This window comes from Ruditapes philippinarum, unplaced genomic scaffold (genome assembly GCF_026571515.1).
Source record: "Ruditapes philippinarum isolate M1 unplaced genomic scaffold, ASM2657151v2 ctg483_1_1_1_1, whole genome shotgun sequence".
In the NCBI taxonomy this organism is placed as follows: domain Eukaryota; kingdom Metazoa; phylum Mollusca; class Bivalvia; order Venerida; family Veneridae; genus Ruditapes; species Ruditapes philippinarum.
This window is the reverse complement of record NW_026855476.1, coordinates 194,043-213,219: the sequence shown is the minus strand read 5'-3', so window position 1 is coordinate 213,219 and position 19,177 is coordinate 194,043. Positions and strand designations below refer to the sequence as shown.

At 32.8% G+C, this 19,177-nt stretch overlaps 1 protein-coding gene across 1 annotated transcript; it reads left to right on the top strand.

Annotated features, from left to right (window-relative positions):
• Positions 1-433: 433 nt before the first annotated feature.
• On the top strand, positions 434-18,207 carry LOC132743475 (deubiquitinase OTUD6B-like). Its single transcript, XM_060731991.1, has 10 exons — positions 434-577; positions 6,143-6,294; positions 7,058-7,183; positions 7,652-7,789; positions 8,651-8,670; positions 9,281-9,326; positions 11,158-11,263; positions 12,247-12,308; positions 14,377-14,483; positions 17,279-18,207. Exons 1-10 carry the CDS (start codon positions 496-498, stop codon positions 17,361-17,363), a joined length of 924 nt encoding a protein of 307 aa, XP_060587974.1. The 5' UTR covers positions 434-495; the 3' UTR covers positions 17,364-18,207.
• The last annotated feature ends 970 nt before the right edge of the window (positions 18,208-19,177 follow it).

The following is a 19,177-nucleotide window of genomic DNA, read 5'->3' as shown; positions in this document are numbered from 1 at the left end:
CGGCCCCGGGCCGCAAACTCATAATACGTCACGTGACACTCATAATCAGTTGAAATCATAGGCAACTTTGTTACTATAATATATAGTAACAAGTGTATTAATATTAGATCTTTCATTATCATACAGAAATAATGGACATGAAATTCTTGTAAGTACAGAAATATTGGACATGAAATTCTTGTAAGTATCACCTGTAAAGTAAAACAATTAATATGTATCGTATTAAGTACTTTTAACAAAATATACAAGCTGTATGGTTAATAACAATACCATTTTCAGAGGCTCTCAAATTATCCTCGTTGGTGTACAAATGCTTACAACATAGAGTGAAAACAAAAGAATAAAAGGGTTTTAAATCATTAAGACTCGATATTCTAAATCAATAATTTTTATCGTGTTAACTTTTGAAAAAACAAAGATTGTGAACAATTATTTGTTTCGTGAAATAAGAGACAATTATTTTACTTTTTCTATTGATGTAAGCTGCATAAGAAGATGGCCGACTTTGGAGATAAAAAATGTGACTCGGAAGAACTACTGCTACAACGTCAAAGGAAAGAGAAGAAGGATCTCCAAGGTGCTTAAGATTATGAAAGCACTACATTTTGAATATTTTCCTTTAAATTTCATCCGGTGATAAATACTATTTATAAGTTATAATGGTTGATATGTGTCAGGTATAGGCAAAAATAGTGGGTGGGGTAATATCGCCTGTCATTCACGAATTCGAAAACCTAGCTAAACGCCGTTTTCCGGTACTTTCTGTACATAGCTCTGGGGAATTCACCTAATGGAGTGTAATAGCGAACTCGATGTTTTCGGCCTTTTTTTAAATTAAATTGAAATAAAACAGTTATTTCTTTATAAAAAATAATTAAATATCATTGTATGAATAATTCCATACAAAAAATAAAGTAAATACACAAGTTAACGCAGAAAATAACCTTATTTATTATGGAAGATTCCACTACGTCTGTTTGAATTTTATTGATTTTCATTATAAATAATTTATTTTTTTGAATAATTTGCAATAGATATTAAAGGAATATTGATAATTTTCAAAAACATCAATTTTTTCACCTTAAACGGTTAAATAATGATAGAAAAATAGAAATATCACGTAACTGTGTTATGTACTTCATTTGGTGTAATTCCCCAGAGCTAAAACGGTAACGTACCGGAAAACGGTGTTTAGCTAGGTTTTCGAAAAGGTCAATGAATTAAATAGTGGGTGGGGTAATATCGTCTCTCATAGACCTGAAATCTTCAATTCATAAGCAAGTGGCTGAAACATAATTGTATACCTATCACTTTTGTTGAAAAGAGAGAAAGAGAGATATAAAGTTTTTTGTTTGTTTGTTTGTTTCATTTACGCCTTTTCCCAACAGTATTTCAGTCATTTAGGCGGGTAGTTTCCTAACCATCGTTCCTGGAGAGTTACACCAGTACTAGACTACCTTCCTCCGTGCTAAACTACCAAAGCATCTCCTGGGGATCGAACCCACGCCACAGATGTAACTGGATTAGAAGTCATTTACTCTAACCCCTCGACCACAGAGGCGGTCATATATAAAGTTACTTGAGACTTTGGCTAATAGGTTTTATAGGGGTCAGCAAAAGAGACTTCAGTGAACAGGTTTTATAGTACTGCTAGACCTGTTCGCTGAAGCCAATCCCGTATGGAAAGTCAACCAGAACCTTGACATATTTATAATGTCATGCTGTTATTCAATAAATTTTCGTGATCTGGACAAAAGCTATTTTAATACAGGTAGTTAGATATATTTGGGACACTTCAGTCTATATTTTTGAACACAGAACGTAAGATTGATGAAATAATGCCTCATAGTTTATCAGTGGGTTCACATTTCATAAAATTCGCCACCATTGCTGCCCTAATTATCACGTGACTAGCGAGAGTTTAGGTTCGGATACCTTTGCATGACATTTGGTGACCCAAATGCTTTGGCTTTGCAATTATGAATAACAGTGTATTTATTCAACAACAGACATTGTACCAAAAACATGTTGGATTTATGTTTTGAGTGATGATTCATGGATTAATTTAAAATTGTACAATTAGTAAAAATAGTGTATGGTCCGTTACTAAAAATAGATGCTAGAATTCCCAAAACTTAAGTCCCACCAGATTTCATTTGAAAGCAGACTCTATATTGGCATTGGTAAACATTCTCTACATATTTCCATATTAAATAGTTGGGTACACAATTTCATTGAAGTTTCATTTAAAAACAAAACATGAATTGATTCAGAATTGATTTGTTTTTTATCAAATGGTATTTTTATTTGAGCCAAATTTGATTAATAAGGGTGATTTTAAAAGGTTTTTATGTACTGCACACAAACTGCCAAAATCCTGGTAGCCTTTGCAAATAGGGTTGACCCATAACTTTACTGTCTGTCGCACAACATCAAAATAAAAGCGACATATAAAGTTTTATATGGAAGCCAGAACTATATAGGGGTGAAAGTGGTTTCGTCGAAATACAGGTTCGATAAATTTATCTTGTATAATACTATAACAAAATAGGTTATGGTTTCGGCAAACTTATTTGATAGTGTTAAAAATATTTATTGTATACATGGCACGTCAATTATCGTAGGTGTTAATATGTGGTTTGTCACGCATTTTCATGCAATTAAAGAGAAGATCTTTGAAGATATATACATTAATTTTATTCATTATTTCCTTGAAGAATACATTTTATTTTATTTGAATGCATGTATTTTGTGATCATGTGCATTTTGTACACGTCTTATATGAATAAACTATCAAAGCTAAACTATCTGAACATGTAAAAGTATTTATATATATATACACATCATCATGAGAGCTAGCCTAATTAATTTGGCGTGAACGATTTGACCCATTTTACAAACTTTTTTTTTCATACTGTCAAACCAGACACCACCTGTCCAAAATTATCTGGATGTCTCTTTGACAAGTCTAATTAGTTGGGCTAGCGTCTGTGTAGAATTAAGCAGTTTGTGGATGTACTTTGAAAAGGACATTGCTCGTCCAAAATTATCTTGATGTGTCTTTGACAAGTCTAATTAGTTGGGAGAATTAAGCAGTTTGTGGTTGTACTTTGAAAAGGACATTGCCCGTCCAAAATTATCTTGATGTCTCTTTGACAAGTCTAATTACTTGGTCTTCATGAGAGCATAACAACCACACACTTCTTACATCACTAGATATTAACAATAGACACAAATCGTCCTCATAAATCCTGTAGTTATTGTCCCCCGCCTTTTCGAAGAAAAAAGGGGGATATAGAAATAGGCTCCGTCTGTCCGTCCGGACGTCTGTCCGTACGAACCCAGAGGTACTTGTGTGACTTGGAGAACAATGGGTAACAGTAAATTCTCTTTGATCCTATTCATTCCGTTTTACTTGTGTGTCTTTTTTTTAAGGCTTGTGTGACCAAAAATGGCCAAAAAGATCAAAGGAAAAGTCACACAAGTACCATTTTGTGAGTACGTCCGTCTGTCCGTCCGTCACACTTTCGTGTCCGGTCCATAACTTTGTCATTTATGAAAGGAATTTGAAATAACTTGGCACAAATGTTTATTATAATAAGACGATGTGTCATGCGCAACAACCAGACCCCTACCTCCAGGGTCAAGGTCACACTTGCTCATTCAAGGTCAAAATTGCCTATTTGAGGGTATATGTCGTGTCCGGTCCATAACTTTCTTATCTATGAAGGGATTTTGTAAATACTTGCCATAATTGTTCACAATAATCAGACGATGTGTCATGCGCAAAAACCAGTCACCTACCTTCAAGGTCAAGGTCACACTTGGAGGTCAAATATTAACATAGTCTGTTACAGGGTATATTTCGTGTCCGGTCCATAACTTTCTTATCTATGAAGGGATTTTGTAAATACTTGCCATAATTGTTCACAATTATCAGACGATGTGTCATGCGGAAAAAGCAGTCACCTACCTTCAAGGTCAAGGTCACACTTGGAGGTCAAATATTAACATATTCTGTTACAGGGTATATTTCGTGTCCGGTCCATAACTTTCTTATCTATGAAGGGTTTTTGTAAATACTTGCCATAATTGTTCATAATAATCAGACGATGTGTCATGCGCAAAAACCAGTTGCCTACCTTCAACGTCAAGGTCACACTTGGAGGTCAAATATTAACATAGTCTGTTACAGGGTATATTTCGTGTCCGGTCCATAACTTTCTTATCTATGAAGGGATTTTGTAAATACTTGCCATAATTGTTCACAATTATCAGACGATGTGTCATGCGGAAAAAGCAGTCACCTACCTTCAAGGTCAAGGTCACACTTGGAGGTCAAATATTAACATATTCTGTTACAGGGTATATTTCGTGTCCGGTCCATAACTTTCTTATCTATGAAGGGTTTTTGTAAATACTTGCCATAATTGTTCATAATAATCAGACGATGTGTCATGCGCAAAAACCAGTTGCCTACCTTCAACGTCAAGGTCACACTTGGAGGTCAAATATTAACATAGTCTGTTACAGGGTATATTTCGTGTCCGGTCCATAACTTTGTCATTTATCAAAGGAATTTGAGATAACTTGGCACAAATGTTTGTTATAATAAGACGATGTGTCATGCGCAACAACCAGACCCGTACCTTCAGGGTCAAGGTCGTACTTGTTCATTCAAGGTCAACATTATCTATTTGAGGGTATATGTCGTGTCCAGTCCATAACTTTCTTATCTATGAAGGACTTTTGTAAATACTTGCCATAATTGTTAACAATAATCAGATGATGTGTCATGCGCAAAAACCGGTCACCTACCTCCAAGGTCAAGGTCACACTTGGAGGTCAAATACTTACATAGTCTGTTACAGGGTATATTTTGTGTCAGGTCTATAATTTTTTCATAGATCAAAGGATTGTGAAAATACTTCGCACAAATAGTCACTATAATAAGAGGATGTGTCATGCGCAACACCTGCATCCCTACCTCCAAGGTCAAGGTCACACTTAGAGGTCAAAAATTAACATAGTCTATTATAGGGTATATTTTGTGTTGAATCTAGAACTTCTTCATAGTTCAAGGGATTTTGAAATAACTTGGCAGAAATAGTCACAATAATAAGACGTTATGTCATGCACAACACCTGCTCCCCTACCTCCAAGGTCAAGTTCACACTTAGAGGTCAAAGCTTAACATGATAGATTTTTAAATTCCGTGTTTCATTTTATTTTTTTAACAAATTTATTGTTACATTTGCAGATCTAGCATTGATCATAATTTTGGACTGAATGTCCTGAGGTCCATACCTCAATCTTTTGAAATAGCACAATTTTATGCTTCATATAAAACTCCCGGGGCGGGGGACGTTGGTAACTCTGTTACAAATTCTTGTTTATAATGAAGTTGTTAGATCCAATTCCTGAAATGTGGTTGCATAATCTCAGTAGTAGGGAAGTTGTCAGCTCATTATATTCTTACTTGTCCAAGGCGTCAAATAATGGATGCTGGCGTATCTTTTACCATACAGTCTTGTCAAGAAATGTTGAGAAACAAGAGGAATTTGTAGATCCACATCATATGTACCTCTCCTTTATTAATTAAGTACCGTAGTATGGTAATTAAAATATAAAAGTTAATAAAATTAAGGTTATAATTAATTAAGTAGCTTTAATGTAAAATGACATGTTATTTACCTTTCTTGCACTTCCTGTGTTGCAAGTTAGCATACAATGATACATGTATCTGTCACAGCGAATAGTATGGTGTCGCATGGTCACCATCTCAGAGCAGTTATAGATGTACTCATATACTATATGTTCTCTGTTATTCACGGAAATCACCAAAATTCTATTTATAGTATTGCTAAATGTCAGTTTACTGTCACTTAACATCAAAATAAAGTGCAAAGAAATCTACAATCATGTATAAATTAACAAGTTTGTATTGTTTTACTAAATTAAAAGGTAATATATTGATTTCTTTAGGAAGTGGCTAGCCATAAGGCCCATAGTTCTAGCCAAAAGTTCTAGCTGTACTTATCTCATGTATGGCTAGGGCTCATAAATATTTTTATGACTTAATACTTTATAATTATTTTCTACAAAGTTTTTGATGAAATTTCTGTGTAACTTGTATTTTTAGCTGAAATTCAGAAATTGAAGCATGGTGTCACCAAGGGAGATAAAAAGAAAAAGAAAGAAACTACAGAAAAGATTGCATTACTAGAAGCTGAACTGACTGCTAAACATCAGAAGGAACTGGCAGAGCTTAAAGACAATAATATTGTAGAGGAAGTTAGTACTTTCTAATTTCTACATCACATCTGGAAAAATGGTGTTTACTGAAAGAAATAATCCCATCATCTGTTATCTTTCATTTCCTCATTATAAATATCACATCCTTAGTGTGATATTGTACATAATGTTAACCCCACAATGGTAAGATGTACAGATGTGTGAACATAATTTTGCAATGACAGTAATAAAGGAAAAATTTGTGACTTCAAGTTTGATTTAATTTATGAAAATTATATATAATGCAATAGAAGTTCAATGTAAATGAGTGTAATGTCACATGTTAAATGGGCATAGGGGCATTTATGTATATATGGGAAATTACCCAGAAAAACATTTTAACTTGTGTACAGTGTTTCATTTTATCACAGCTTTTATGACTCTGTAAAAATAGTATGGCACGGTCGTGCATATATTTGATGTGATATCATTTAAGTTATATAGACATACATGTAGCTAAAAAGTGCACATTGTTGGCATTACACAGTAACACTAGTCATGTCAATGAAAAAGTGATTGTTTTAAATGAAAAATAGTTCTTATTTATGTATGTAATAAATAGAATATTCATGTAAGCTCATAACTAAATTCATTGAACTCTTTGATTACATGATATTGTGCTTGTAAAAGGCTCGCATAATATAATTCTATTCAGCTTGAAGAATAATCTTCACTCATTCAATTTTCTCATTATGACAACTTGTAAATACATGTGAATGCTATTGCAGTATCTTTCTGATCTCTTAGATGTTGGTCATTTTAGGATGCTGAAATTGAAGAAGTTGTTAATTCAGTGGACAAATTGAGCACTGAGGACCATGATGGACAAGATGAAGTGGTACAACAATCAGCAAAACCAAAGAAACAAAGTAAAGCACAGAAAAGAAGGGTAAGTGACAAGTCTGATTTCTTATTTTAGGGGCGCAGTTTAGTCTAACTTCTTGTTTTTGGCATAAAACGTTATTTAAGAATATATGTGTACAAAACACTAGAAAGTTTTTTTAAAGAAGTTCCTGTAGTTTGTATAAATAAATATTCTTATTTGTGGTTAAATTTTGTCTGTTTTTTCTGTTGTTTTTTTTTCCCTTAATTTCCTTTACTTCCCTTCCTGGTAAATAAATGCCTTCAATATTTTCACAATGTTCTGGAAATAGATATCTACATGTGCATTTTATGATACATATAATATATGATTAATGATACTATCAAAATACAACAAACCTATGATATGAGACCTATTATTATTCTAATGAATAAGGTCTGATAAATTATTTTCTTTACATTCCTTTAATATTTTATTTGCTTTATTTGTTTGCTTTATTTCTATACAAGTTAAACATGATACATTTATGTACAGAACAAGAAAGCAGCTAAGGATGAAGAGAGGGAAGAGAGAATAAGAGAACAAGAGATAGAGAACCTGACATCATCTAGACATATGGAAGCTGTGAAAATAAAGTCAGTCCTTAAACAGAGAGGTCTACAGATACATGAGGTTAGTTTCAGCATTCTAATGTTTTAGTGGTGATTTGAACAGTCCTTTTGATTCTATTATAGAGCTTGACCAGCCTAAATTTCCATGATGTCTGACTAACTGTTAATACAGTAATTGTTATATTCAAGAGGCCACTAGCGATAGTAGAATTGTCTAGCCCACAAATTTTGACAACTCTTATTAATTTTAACACTGTTTGCCCTAAATTTTGGACAGTTATGAATTTAATGCAGGTCATATATAGAAGACATGTTAGGTGGGCTGGTATTGGTAATTTTATAGACTTATAAGTATGCTGTATAATATGAATACATCCAAAAACAATTCTGCTTGCTGGCATATAGTACTTATATAATTATGAATGTAGCAAATATCCATTCTGTAAATAGAGCAGTATAGAACAAATTGTACCAAAGTTGAATATCATTTGTGATAAAGGCATCATCTACAGTGTTTGTGAAACTCATTTAAGCTATTTTGGGAAGTTACAAGAGTCCATTTTGTTAATTTGACAAAGTAATGAGTAATTACAAAGATGATTTTGTGTTAAAAATGTAATGGTAGGTTTAGAAAAGGAAAATATTTATAATTACATTAAAACGTTTTTTGGGTTTATCATGTACTGGTGTTAATCTCACCAAAATAAGAGTTTTTAATATGGATGAACATTGAAATGCCTTTTTGACATTAATCTTAGTTTATGAATAACTTTATATAACTTTAATTAGTTATGAATACTTATATGAGTTAATTGATTACCTCCCTGTACATGTTTTAATTTCTCATGACATTGGGTTTTAATTTCTCATGACATTGGGAGTAGTTTCATTTAATAACAATGTTGATCATTTGTATTTTCAGATTCCCTCTGATGGTAATTGGTAAGTTTGGTAGAAACTTTTCCTTAAGTTTACCAATAAGATAACTGACATGTGAATAAGGAATAAATTATCATTGTTTTTTGTGTAATATGTTTATAGTTTTAGCATGATAAGGTATTTTGAATGGTATTTTAGATATCACAGATAAACCAGCATCATTGTAAATGCATTTATACTAATAGCAATACTAGCAAATACATGACCCCGGTCTTAGTATAATGAAAGTACAATGTAATGGGTTATTTCATCCAGACAGTTGAATCTGGTGACCAAGCATTTAAGGTCTCTGACTTTGAAGTAAATACCACTTGCCACTTTTGGTTCAAATGATTATATAGAGCATTGCATTCCTAAATAGAACATTTCCAGCTAGCTTTTGGAATGTTGGTTGTTCTTCTCAGTTGCCTTCTTGTGCTAAAAATAATTCTTCAGCAGTATTGCTACAAGCAACCATAGTCAGCTTAGCAACCATAGCTTCATTCCATTTCAGCAGCTACAGTGATAGCTATGTATTAACTGTTTGAGTCTTGAAAAGAGATAAATGTAAATCATTCTCTAAACATTTCCGTTTCTAGACTAACTATATCTGGATATTTTTTATATTTTTTAGTTTATATGCAGCAGTTGCCCATCAGTTGGAGGACAGAAAAATCTCAGTATGTATTATATAATATCTATATTATAGTATTAACAACTTTCATATGTTACCAAGTTAGGCCCCTCTGCATCCCAAACCAGCCTCTAACAACCTCTATACTGTTCTGTGCTAAATTTTACGATTTTGATAGAATCAACAATGTACAGCATGGATCTGACTTATAATTCATTAAGTACTGTACTGACAATAGCTAATTTAGTGTTGTTGCATGACTTATAATTCATTAAGTACTGTACTGACAATAGCTAATTTAGTGTTGTTGCATGACTTATAATTCATTTAGTACTGTACTGACAATAGCTAATTTAGTGTTGTTGCATGACTTATAATTCATTTAGTACTGTACTGACAATAGCTAATTTAGTGTTGTTGCATGACTTATAATTCATTTAGTACTGTACTGACAATAGCTAATTTAGTGTTGTTGCATGACTTATAATTCATTTAGTACTGTACTGACAATAGCTAATTTAGTGTTGTTGCATGACTTATAATTCATTTAGTACTGTACTGACAATAGCTAATTTAGTGTTGTTGAAGTGTAGTTGTAATCTGACTACACATACCAGGCTCTAATTGAAAACTATTTTGCTTAATTTATTATTAGACAAATTCCAGTCATAGTTAAACAGTACAGTAAACTTCACTTATAGCGAACACGGTTATAGCGAACTTCCGGTTATAAGGAACAATTTATTTTGGCCCAAATTTTGCCCTTCTTTATTTAATATAAAAATATACGGTTATAGCGAACACGGTTATAAGGAATTATCGCTTATAAGGAACTCATTTCTTAGTCCCAATTTAGTTAAAAGTACAGAAAATTAAACTTTTATAACGAACTCCAAAATATCGGCTATCCGTAAATTGATCCCGCATTTTCAACTTTCGTTTTGTATAAATCATTGAAAACTACAAAGTATGCTTGATTTAAAATTTAAATGAAAAGAAATCTATTTCGTGTTATAAAGTCTGCAGAGTCCCTTGGAACTGTTAGAGTCCTCGCCCTACCGGGCTCGGGCACCAACCGTTCCTCGGGACTCTGCAGACGTTATAACACGGAAAAACGTGCGTTAACCCTATATAAAAGGAAAGAAAAATCGAAAATCTTGGTTTTCTTAATAATGGAAAGAAAACGAAAAGTACTGAATATGATGTTTTATGTGAAATTGAGAAAGGGAGTAAAATTAAAACTGAAATACCAAAGGATTTTCAAATTCCAAAAAGTACGCTTTCGGATATTGTGTCTAAAATAGAAATAAACAACTATTTTTTCTTAATCAAATGCTCTTCAAAATGGCAGACGTTGGTAAACAAACAGTTCGTTATATGTAAATCTGTTCGCTATAAAAACTCCTGATACAAGGAACTAATTCGCTATATGCTTAAAAGGAACTCCGGATATAAGTAACAGATTTTGAATGTCCCGATGAGTTTGTTGTAAGCGGAGTTTACTGTATTTCATTTAGCTTGTTTGTGATAACAGCTTGAAGCTGATTTAAACCAGTATTGAGTCTGCTTGTTGGAACTAACCTGTACTGGTTTCCTATGATGGAATGTGGTTGTGAATGGAATATGGTTCAAACCCATGTTCTGAATGATCACTGCCCCAGCCACTAAACATGAATTCCTAGTTTTTAGGAAAATGCTGCTAACATTTCTAATATTAAGGGTGTTAAAAGACTTGTGTTCCAAAAATGCTGGAAAAAGTCTTGTTTATTGTTTTCTAAAATAGATGACAATTTAATATAATACATAAGCATTCATGACATGCAAATTTGATTAAAATGGACTTGAATAACATATTGATATGTTGTGTCTGTTGACAGAGTAGTGTGGACAGTTTGAGGACTCAAGTTGCTAAGTACATGAGGGAGCATGCTGACGACTTTCTTCCATTTCTATCTAAAGATAATGGTGACTGCTTTACACAAGGTATAATACATGTATAATATTTAAACTCCAGGATATTTCTTATATAGACATTCATGTAATACTAGTTTTATTTTCATGTGTATTAAAAACAAAGCTGTTATAATATACTCTTAGGTACATTAACTAAAGAATTTATTTTAAACCTGATTGGTCCATGTAATGATGTATTATCAATAAATATCAATTTTTTGCAATAATAGTTCAGATATAAAGTTTATACATTTAACTGATATTTTTATTTGATTTTGAATATGATCTATGATAGAACAGAAACAATAAATACCACATGTAAATATTTTATTAGTGATTAAGATATGAGTTTGCTGTTCAGAAAAGAAGCACTTGTAGATCTAATTTTGTATTCTCAGTGAAACTTCTCAGTAACTGATAAGATATAATAGATTAATCCTGATTATATACCAAAATACCTTACCAGCCATATCTTCATTTATGAGCTAACTTTTTACTTTTTTAATGTTTGAGTGTTGACTGGAACTTTAAAATGGTTGATACTTTATTTTCAGCAAATAAATTGTTGAGATGTGCCAGTGATATCATTCAAACTTCTGCAAATATAAATACGACATGCATTAGTTCACAAAGTGAACAAACAAAGTTAAATAAGTCCTGTGTTGCTTTGTACATATGAAAAAAACATTTGTTCTAGGTTTTACTGTAATGAATGAATTCCTTAGGATGATATAATTTTGTATCACATCTTTATAATATGAGCTGCGTCATGACAAAACCAGCGTAATGCATTTGCGACCAGCATGAATCCAGGCCAGCCTCAGCATCCGCGCAGTCTGATCAGGATCCATGCTGTTCGCTTACAAACCCTATAACAAGTAGAGAAACTGATAGCGAACAGCATGGATTCTGATCAGACTGAGCAGATGTGCAGGCTGGTCTGGATCCATGCTGGTCGCAAACCCATTATGTTGGTTTTATCATGGCACGGCTCATATAAACTTCTATTGCAGATGATTTTGAAGCTTACTGTAATGATTTAGAGACTACACCAGCATGGGGAGGACAGTTGGAGGTAATAATTAGGTTGTGGAGTTTGCACACTTTTGTGATAATGATTTACTATACAGATGATTTTATGTGCACTCTTACACAACTTTTCTTAAACAATAAAAATATTTGATTATGTTTTAATAAGTATAGATGTTAGTTAATATTAATTGTTTACAAATACTTTTAAAAAAATACAAACATATATCCCAGAATGACAGACTGTATTTCGTACTAGTACATCTAAAAGACTGGCATTTATTGATTTAGAGTGACGTTTAGTATATCATGACATATATGGATTACAAAAATCTATACTGTCTGCTATGAGTAAAATGTAAATACATTTGTACTGCTTTTAATCCAGAGCAAAAAAAGAAGGGAAATACAATTTAAAATAGAAAAATGCCAGAAACTTTTCTTCACACCTGCAAACTTTTGGTAATGTAGCAGATAGTTAATGAATATAAATTTATAAAACTTTGTTAAAAGAAATGTCACTTCCAATGGCAATTCATACAAAATAGCAATTTCACTATAAACACATACAGATATATGCATCAGCATCATGATGTTTATTATTAAATGCTATGAAAACATGTAAGTTCAGTTTTGTTTTTAGCTCGACTATTCAAATAGTAGAGCTATTGTAGTCACCCGAGCGTCGGCGTCCGCATCGGCGTAACCACTTATGTTAAAGTTTTGTAATACCTCAAATATTTTCAAAGTCCATTGACATATGGCTTTGAAACTTTGCACACTTGTTCACCATCATGACCCCAACCTGTAGCCAGGAGGAGGGAACTGTATCAAGCATTTTGACAGAATTATGCCCCTTTTTTGACTTAGAATTTACGTTAAAGTTTTTGTAATACCTCAAATATTTTCAAAGTCCATTGACATATGGCTTTGAAGCTTTGCACACTTGTTCACCATTATGACCCCAACCTGTAGACAGAAGGAGGTAACTGTATCAAGCATTTTGACAGAATTATGCCCCTTTTTAGCTTGACTATTCCATAAGAATAAGTAGAGCTATTGTAGTCACCCGAGCGTCGGTGTCGGCGTCTGCTTCGGTGTAACCACTTATGTTAAAGTTTTTTTAATAGTTCAAATATTTTCAAAGTCCATTGACATATGGCTTTGAAACTTTGCACACTTGTTCACCATCATGATCCCAACCTGTAGACAGGATGAGGTAACTCTATCAAGCATTTTGACAGAATTATGCCCCTTTTTCGACTTAGAATTTACGTTAAAGTTTTTGTAATAGTTCAAATATTTTCAAAGTACATTGACTTATGGCTTTGAAACTTTGCACACATTTTCACCATCATGACCCCAACCTGTAGACAGGAGGAGGGAACTGTATCAAGCATTTTGACAGAATTATGCCCCTTTTTCAAATTAGAATTTACGTTAAAGTTTTTGTAATACCTCAAATATTTTCAAAGTCCATTGACTTATGGCTTTGAAACTTTGCACACTTGTTCACCATCATGACCCCAACCTGTAAACAGGAGGAGGTAACTGTATCAAGCATTTTTTGTTACTATCAAGCACTAAGAACAGTCGAGCGTTGCTGTCCTACCGACAGCTCTTGTTCGACTTAGAATTTACGTTAAAGTTTTTGTAATACCTCAAATATTTTCAAAGTTCATTGACATAAGGCTTTGAAACATGTTAAAATTTATACTCTTCTTTGAGAGCATAATATGACTCTCTCCAAGGCCTATAACTGTAATATGGATTTAAAGAAAAATTTTGCCTTTTTCTTTACTGAGAAAGTTTTACCTTTTAATCAAGGCTTTTTTTACTATCAAGCACTAAGAATAGTGGAGCGTTCTGTTCTACCGACAGCTCTTGTTGCGAGTTAGGATTTCTTGTACTGTCAAAAATTTGAAAGTGGAAAAAAAAGTTTAGCTCTAGCCCTGTAATTGGTCTGTTACCAAGGCACATAAATATTATACTTTTATTATTAACCTAACCAGCAATGAGAAATACATACCTGACTGGATAATATTTTATTAACTATATAGTATAGTAAGTTACCATGTGATACAGAGTTAATGATATGATGTGGTTTATTGCAGATACAAGCATTGTGTAATGTGTTACGGATACCTGTAGAAGTTGTTCAATCTGAAGGCCCATCAATACTTACTGGAGAACATTATGGTGGCAATCCACTAGTTTTAACGTAAGTCAAGCTGATTTTGTTATAATTGAACAAATCAATTAATTTTTACTGACAAATGTAGACATGTTGCTAATGGAAGGTTGATGGTTCTTTACAGGTGTTTGCTCCTGTCAAACACAATGTACAGACGTCTTTCTCCATCATTAAAACTGAAAACTTTTCTTACAGCGTGACTTAAACCTGAACCAAGAAAAAAAAGGAAGACAATTATAATCTTGTTGGTTTTAAATGTTTATAATGGTTCAGTGATTTTACTCATTGGCTCTCTATATATAATATTTTGCATGAAATGGTAAGTGATATTGATACATATATTTAGCTGTAACTAAAGTTGTTAGATTTTAAGTTACACACTGACACTAAATGGTGTCTTTCTGGAGGAAGATCTCAGGTGGTCCACTGTACATTATAACAGGCAGAATGCATTAAGTGGGCTCCTGAGTGAGCCCATGAAGGGCAAGTGATGTTGAAGTCAGTAACCTTAACTACTCTGCTAAAATAACGGTTTAACCACATTCTGCCTAAATCTGTTTATAAAAACATGAGAAACAGCTTGTCCATTTCCTTAGAGAAATGGATGTGGACACAACACTCATAGCGCAGAGTAAATTACCGTATAAGTACTTTTTCTGCGGGAACTTTATTTCTGCGGTTCATAACGACACCGCAGATTTAAAAATCGCAGAAAATTAAGCCTTCCCTTGTTTATGTCGAATTTCAACTACCGGGGGATAGTATAAATACAATACCACTTGTAGTTATCCGCTTTTGTAGATGGGATTTTTTATGTATCCGTCATGAACAAAATATTTTTAAAAAAAACTTACTTTGCTTGTCCTTTTTGTTGAAATAAATAATTATCATGTTTGTATGATTTTCACTCACCTCAAGCTTGATGGGTCTTTTTTGTGAATAAAAAATTTTGTGAATAAAAAAAACAACAAACTATAATTATAGTTTGACAGGTGGTGCAAAAATGGCCCTTGTGTGGTATTTTCATTAAAATTAAAACCTACTAAAAATGGGATACGGACAAAAGCCCTCCCCCCCCCCCCCCCCCGACGAAAGCCCCCCTTCTAAAATGACAAGGTGGACAAAAGCCCCCCCATGAAATTTCCACATAGGACAAAAGCCCCCCATAAAAAAGTAAAGGTATGACAAAAGCCCCCCCATGGTCCATCAAATTTACATATAGTGTATACCTTATGTGCAATTAATGACTGTATTTTGTAGTATTTATCACCATATTTATACTGCGTTACTAACGCAGTAAGGGCTATTTATGCATATTTTGACCTCTTTTTGGTAATTTACGTGGATTTTAAGTGCCGATTGTAATGTGTCAAGTAATTTCTTTGTTCATTTCACAATTTTTTACCTTTAAATACATTTTCAAAATTTTCATGAAAATTAGGATGAATCTGCAGGCGTGCCGCTTTAATGTTTATTAATAATGTATATATTGAAGTGATAACAAAGTATGATAACAGATGAAATAATACATACATGTAATACTGAATTCATAGCTTTTCATATACACAATAAGCGTCAGAAGAGTAGTAATGTTTAATCACTATTGTAAAGGGATCAAATTAATATCATTAACACTATGTTTTTTTATACACATAAAAAACACAACTTTAATACATGCATGCTTAAAAATATTACAAACATGAAGATGAAGAGCACATGGATGAAATAAAGCACACTTTATTGATAAATTATTCTCACAGTCTCTGCTACAGTTCAGTTTCAGAAAAAGTTCACATTTAGTTGAGTCTGATACATTGTGACATGGCATACAGAAATTGTGCCATAGTCTTCTCACCCATTAATTCATTTACACTAAATGTAAATTTGATGGACAATGGGGGGGGGGGGCTTTGTCCTACCTTTACTTTTTTATGGGGGGGGCTTTTGTCCTATGTGGAAATTTCATGAGGGGGCTTTTGTCCACCTTGTCATTTTTAGAAGGGGGGGCTTTCGTCCGGGGGTGCTATTGTCCTACACTCGCTATAAATACACCTTTTATGTATCCGTACAATATATTTAGTCGACGTGCGATTTTGCCATTTTTTATTTTCACACTTCATATTTATACAAATACAGTATTAAAATGTTATTTTCGTGCATATGCACGTGCATATACCGATACATATTGATTACGACGAAACACATTATCAGTCGTGGAAGTAATGTTACATTATCAAATCTTGAAATGTTGTCTTTTTTTATCGGTTAATTTTGTATAAATATCTTATAGTTAAAACGCAGAAATAAAACGCATCAATGCGAGAATGATAACACCGCAGAAAAAAAATACGAAGAAATTTAAAACCCCTTATTTTAACAAAAATCGCAGAATATTAAGCCCGCAGAAATAAGTACTTTTACGGTACTTCCACAATTTCATAGACATTGAAACTGATTAAAATTGCCTCTAGACCAGTGTTGGTCTTTCACAAAATCTTTGAAGTTTACCACATAAATACATGTAACCTTTTCTGTATGAATATGAAGCTGTATGAATATGCAGCTACAGGAAACCATTCTAAATAAATTAGGAGTGTTAGCAGCCCAGTATTTGATTGGAAAATAAATGTGGTAAAAGTCAACATTAGCCAATCAAATATCGTTTTTGTGATGACCACAAAAACATTGATGGCTTGATTTGTCTTTCTGTTTATGCCCCCCATTCTAAAGTGGATTTTGTTAATGATAATTTTCGGTACTTACTTTAATATACTTACTTACATATATTTCAAAATTTATTCTCAAAATGTTAATCATTACAGATATTACAGACATGCATATGGACTAGGAGAACACTACCACTCTGTGGAAGAGAAAGTTGACAATCCTGAGGACGACTTTACATGACACAAGTTGTGATGGGTATTCACAAGGAAAACTTTAATATTGTTAGATTTCATCCACTGAAGTCAGACACAATCACTCAAGTATAAAATGAAAATACCAACCTGACATCAATGCCATTTTGATTTATATATTTATTGATATTCTAGGGCATTTTAAAATCTTACGTTGAAAACTTTGCAATATTTTTATTAGGAATGTTAGTGGTGTTTAGTGTGAAATGTTTTTATTTTAGTTTATGGAAATTTCAAACTATTTGAAACAAATATTTTAATATATATTGGAATGAATCGATTAACTTTGCAAAAGATTTTAATCAATTTTGCTAGGATTTTTATTTGCTGAATACCTGCTTTTACAGACAGGTATTTACTACATGTATAACATTCTGATATATACACAGTTAAAATGTATATGTTGGGCTAGTTGAAGACAAACAATTTTTAAGCCATTGAGAAGCATCTCCGTTATATGGGTTTGTTAGTTCTTGCCATGAAGATTAAGCAATTCAAGCATTAAGAAAGTTGATTGCACAGTAGTTCCCAGTGATTATTAAATTTGATTATACTTTCTTTGAATGATGACCATATTTAAATAACATTTTAAGGATAACCTGGCTGTAGGATTTCCAGCGCTGTTTCTATGTCATAAATCATTTTTGAGAATATATTTGTTTTGGTCACAAAGTTCAAGTTGTTTCATTGTGCATCAACAATTTGGAGAAGGGGAAGTTTTATATCATTATCTAAAACCAAGATTTTACAATCTCTTCACATATTTTATTTATATTTTAGATATATCATAGTGTAATGCTGTTTAATAAAAATAAAGCAATTTTATATATGTGTGTACAAGTTTCAGTCATGTTTTATATGGACATTCAAGATGCCAATACCACCCAATTTAGAAGTTTCGGTATCAAGGAGGTAACTTATTTTTTCTTTATGAAAATAAAACGCCACTGAGCTTGCAGTTATCATTTATTTTTTTAATTTAGAATATGTCTGATTTGCTCACATATTAATTTAAGCATGTAACATCTACTTAAGCAATGTTTGCAAATATACTTCACTTAGGTGAAATCGTTCACTTGAACCATTTGGAAGTAAAAGACAAGCAATTAAAATCGCTGCTTCATGGCTGTTGTCTTCGCCGTTGTCATGCAAAAACTTTAATGTAACGGATTATTCAAATATTTTAAAAGATATCAACAAGAAACTTGGAATACTTGCTTATCATGACAAGGCACAGTTGTTAAACAAGCTGCATTAACATGAAATTTGGACTCCTTGATTAGTTGTGTAACAAGGGGCATTTTCCTGGAGGCATTAATTTTTGGAGAAATGTTCATTTTATAAGGTGTTGTTAAAGTCATGTTGGTGTTTCCATTAATGTTGATCATAACTTTTTAAGTTCTTTGGTGTATTGTCTTTATACTTGGTGACCATTTTGTAAACACATCTAAAAGTCATACATTAACTATACTTGAAAGTGTAAGCTGTTAGCTCACATGGTCAAGGTGAGTTATAGTGATGGGGCTATGTCAGTTGTTGTGCGTAGTGCATTGTCAACATTTGGGTTGTTAACACTGTAGCAGTCACAGTTTTGATAGGATCATAATCAAACTTTGTCAGAATGTTTGTCTCATGAAATATAAGTCAAGAACAAATATGGGTCTTCTTAGAAGAACAAATATGGGTCATCTCGAGTCAAAAACTAGGTCATAGGAGCTAAAAATAGAGGAAAAAAATGTAAACATTATTTTGGCTGCAGTTTTGATCCAAATATCCTGGAAATTGTTTGATGATTTCTAGGTC